Consider the following 3,692-nt stretch of genomic DNA (forward strand, 5'->3'; position numbering starts at 1 on the left):
GCTTTAATGTAACAACAAACAAGAATGATAACAATTCATTTAATGATAAGGAGCTGTTAACTATTGTTAACTTTAAGAGCTTTTTATATATGTATGTGTATGCTTATCTGATATTCATCTATGTTTTGGAGTTTACCCTCACGTATTAGATCAAATGATAACCTCAATCTAATTTTCAAACATTAGCAATACCATATATAATGTGGCCAAAAAAAGAGAGTTCATTTGCTACAACAATTATTGGTGAAATTGCATACAAACTCAAATCAAATTCACTAGCTATATTTATAACTAGCTAGTTTCCTTAAGCTTGCTTCTAAAATCACTTCCTAAAACTTACAAAACAAAATATATTACAAATCAAATTATATAAGACCATATGATTAATTGTACTGAAATGCATCATACACACTTATCAGTACTTTAATCAGTATTACAACAATTTATGATACACATTGCTACCATCAAACATTAATAACTCCCCCACATCACAAACACAGCACACAGTTTCATTAATTTTTTTTTTATTACTATAACACTTCCTTCACATTGTTCATCTCTTGTAGTTTTCACCTTCCATTAAGATTACTAAACTGTGCAAACATTGCAGTTCCTGAATGATCATCGATACCACGAGCTTCGGCAGCACCATTGTTGTTGTTGTTTGCTTCTTGCTGAGGAGCTGCAGGGCTAGGTGTGGTGGGGGTGTCTTCAGGAATAGTAGTAGCAGAAGCAGGAGCTGGTGAAGTTGGAACAGCAACAGCAGCAGCAGCAGCAGAAGCTTTGTTTTCATTCTCATCCTCAGCCTTTCCTTGTGTGAAAGCTTCTTGAAGTTGCAACGCGTATTCCAAGTTCCAAAGAACATCTCCCATTGAAGGCCTGTCTACACCGTGATCGGCTAAACATTTCTCGGCCGCCTCAGCGAATTTCTTCATTGACTCGGGGTTGATTGAGCCGACGAGAAGAGGGTCGATGATTTTATCGATCAAACCCTTTCTCTTCCATTGCATAGCCCAATCCGCTAAGTTAACTTGCTCTCTAGGTAACTGAGGGTTAATAGCCGGCCGAGCGCATAGTGCCTCGAGTAGGACTACTCCGAACGAGTATACATCAGACTTTTCGGTTAGTTGTTGTCTCCTGAAGTACTCGGGGTCAAGATAACCGAAACTACCTTTCACCGCGGTACTAACGTGACCTTGTCCCATAGGCGCGTCTTTTGAAAGTCCGAAATCAGATACCTTAGCCGTGAAATTCTCGTCGAGTAAAATGTTGGTTGTCTTAACATCGCGATGAATGATTCCTTGTGCTGTTCCGGTGTGAAGGTAATGAAGACCTCTCGCGGATCCGATGCAAATTTCTAGCCTTTGTTTCCAAGAAAGTGCTGGCATGTTCTTTCCATAAAGATGATCCCTCAAATGTCCATTAGGCATGTACTCATAAACCAAGATCATTTCTTCGTTTTCGTCGCAATATCCGATCATCGAAACCAAATGTCTATGTCTAAGTTTAGACAGCATTTGGATTTCAGTTTGGAATTCATTGATACCTTGTTCTGATTGTGGATTTCCTCTCTTAACCGCGACTTGAGTCCCTTCGTCGATCACACCTAGATAAACATTACCAAATCCACCAACACCGATGATGTTCTTCGCGTCAAAGTTTTTCGTCGCTTCTTGTATTTCATGAAAGGAGAAAATCCTTCCTAGTCCCATTGATGATGAGAAAATGTTGCTCTTCCCCATTGAATTCTTGCTACTCATGAAACTCGTGTCACCGGCGTGTAGAGGAAGCAACCATGAAGAGAAACTATTCCTCTTTTGCCAATCTTGTGGCCTCTTATGCCACTTGATCACCATAGCACCAAGACCAACAAATGCTCCAAACATCATAGCGAAACCAACGGCCGCAACCGTTCCTCGGTTCGATCCACCAACTCTCCTTCCATCAACACCAAACTCACCATCCAAACTATTCACTGTGTTGCTTATCTTCAAAACCTCAATACCATTCATCATTGCATTAGCATTTCCACCATCAGCATTTGCAGGACCAACTTGAACACTCAAACCTTGAGTCATCAATGTAGCATTCACAACAATATCTTTATAATACGGCGTCGCCAACGCACCGGTGATCGCGGATAAATCCAAATTAGGAATTGCAACTTTTCCATTAATATAAACATTGAAGTAAAGTTGGTTAAGACCTTTACTCACAATGTCACAAAAATGCAACCTAACAAGGTAACTAAAAGAAGTGTCAACATCAAACTTCCATGAAACATTGAAATTTGGCAGGTTAACACCAGCATCACCCATCTCAGTTGCAGAAGCGTAAATCGTCTGCGGCGCGGTCAAAGGCGAAATCGTCGGCGTGTCTTGAGGAAACTTAATAACATTAGTAGCAACAGAAACAAACTTTGCAAGATTCTTGTTTGTAAGATAAGCCTCATCAGATTCCCATGTTCTTCCAAGTGTATCATTAGATGAAGTAATAAGAGGTCCTCCATTGTTCAATCTATAAACAGGCTGGAAAGCATAGGCTGTTAAACCGGTAACCTCAGCGACCGGAAAAAGTCCAGCCCCGTTATCGAACATTAGGTTATCAGGAGCCGAAACAACCTCGATTGCGTTGATAAACGCAGCCGAATTCTTCAAAGGAATAAAAGACAATGTAAACTGTGGATCTGTTACATTGATAAGATACTCCTTGAGGATAGCTTTATCAGTGTTGTTAACATTGAAGCTATGAAGAAGAACAAAAGTATCGGTATTGACAGAAAACGTCGCCTTTTGAAGATCGAAAACACTGTTTTTAATCGGGTAGAAATGAAGGCGAACCCAATGGAAACCAGATTGAACCAAATGGAAAGAATACTTAGCTTCTTGAATGAAGATTCTAGCATTTAGATATATAGGTAAAGGAACATCAACATCATTGACAGAAACTTTGTAATCATCGGTCGCCTTTAAGAACGAATTCGCTTGTGGATCGGATTTGAACTGTCTTCCATCAGGTAAAGTAGGAGGATTCTCAGCTCCACAATCAATGAGAAAATTATCCTTAGGAAGGAAACTTGCGGCCGAAGGAACAGCTGAAGACGGCGAAGAGAAGAAAGACAAGAGAAGAAAAACCAGGAGGATAGGCATCATGGATGATGATGACAAGGGTGATAGAAAATAATTTAGTTTTGGTAATGAAAATTTGATTTTTATGTGTTTCTTTTCTATCTTCCCCATACCTCCTGGAGAGGGGATTGAGGTGAGAGAGGAGAGGAGAGGAAGAGGTTAGTTGAATTTTTTTGGAAATTTTTATGAGATGAAAGAGAGCATGAAAAAGGGTGTTAATTAGATTTCTAATAACTACTTTTGAATATTGTTTGGAGGAAAATAGGAAAAGATGACAACTATGACAGAATGTTTGAAGAGCCTAAGATTGTGGAGGGAGGTTTTTTTGGGGTTTGTTAATTCTGGTACATTAACATGTTTGTTTTGTCTTTTTTGTTTTGGTTATGTCTTTATTTAGTATTTGCTAAACTAATGTTTTCTTTGAACAAGTCAAACTCAAACTTTTTGTTTTGTAAAAGGTAATAATGCATTCATGATATTGTTCAATTAATCCAAAATAGTATAATTTTGAATTTTTGTTATATAGTTTGAGATGGAAGCACGTAGGTAAGAAAGGAGAGAAAG

At 38.7% G+C, this 3,692-nt stretch overlaps 1 protein-coding gene across 1 annotated transcript; it reads right to left on the reverse strand.

Annotated features, from left to right (window-relative positions):
- Positions 1–196: 196 nt before the first annotated feature.
- LOC131616743 (probable receptor-like protein kinase At4g39110) lies at positions 197–3,336 on the reverse strand. The gene has a single exon (XM_058888169.1). It carries the CDS (start codon positions 3,237–3,239, stop codon positions 570–572), a length of 2,670 nt encoding a protein of 889 aa, XP_058744152.1. The 5' UTR covers positions 3,240–3,336; the 3' UTR covers positions 197–569.
- Between the last annotated feature and the right edge of the window lie 356 nt (positions 3,337–3,692).

This window comes from Vicia villosa, linkage group LG7, assembly GCF_029867415.1.
Source record: "Vicia villosa cultivar HV-30 ecotype Madison, WI linkage group LG7, Vvil1.0, whole genome shotgun sequence".
Classification (NCBI taxonomy): Eukaryota; Viridiplantae; Streptophyta; class Magnoliopsida; order Fabales; family Fabaceae; genus Vicia; species Vicia villosa.

Coding starts and splice junctions, on each gene's coding strand:
- LOC131616743 (XM_058888169.1), bottom strand. CDS start 3,239: ATGGGGAAGATAGAAAAGAAACACATAAAAATCAAATTTTCATTACCA.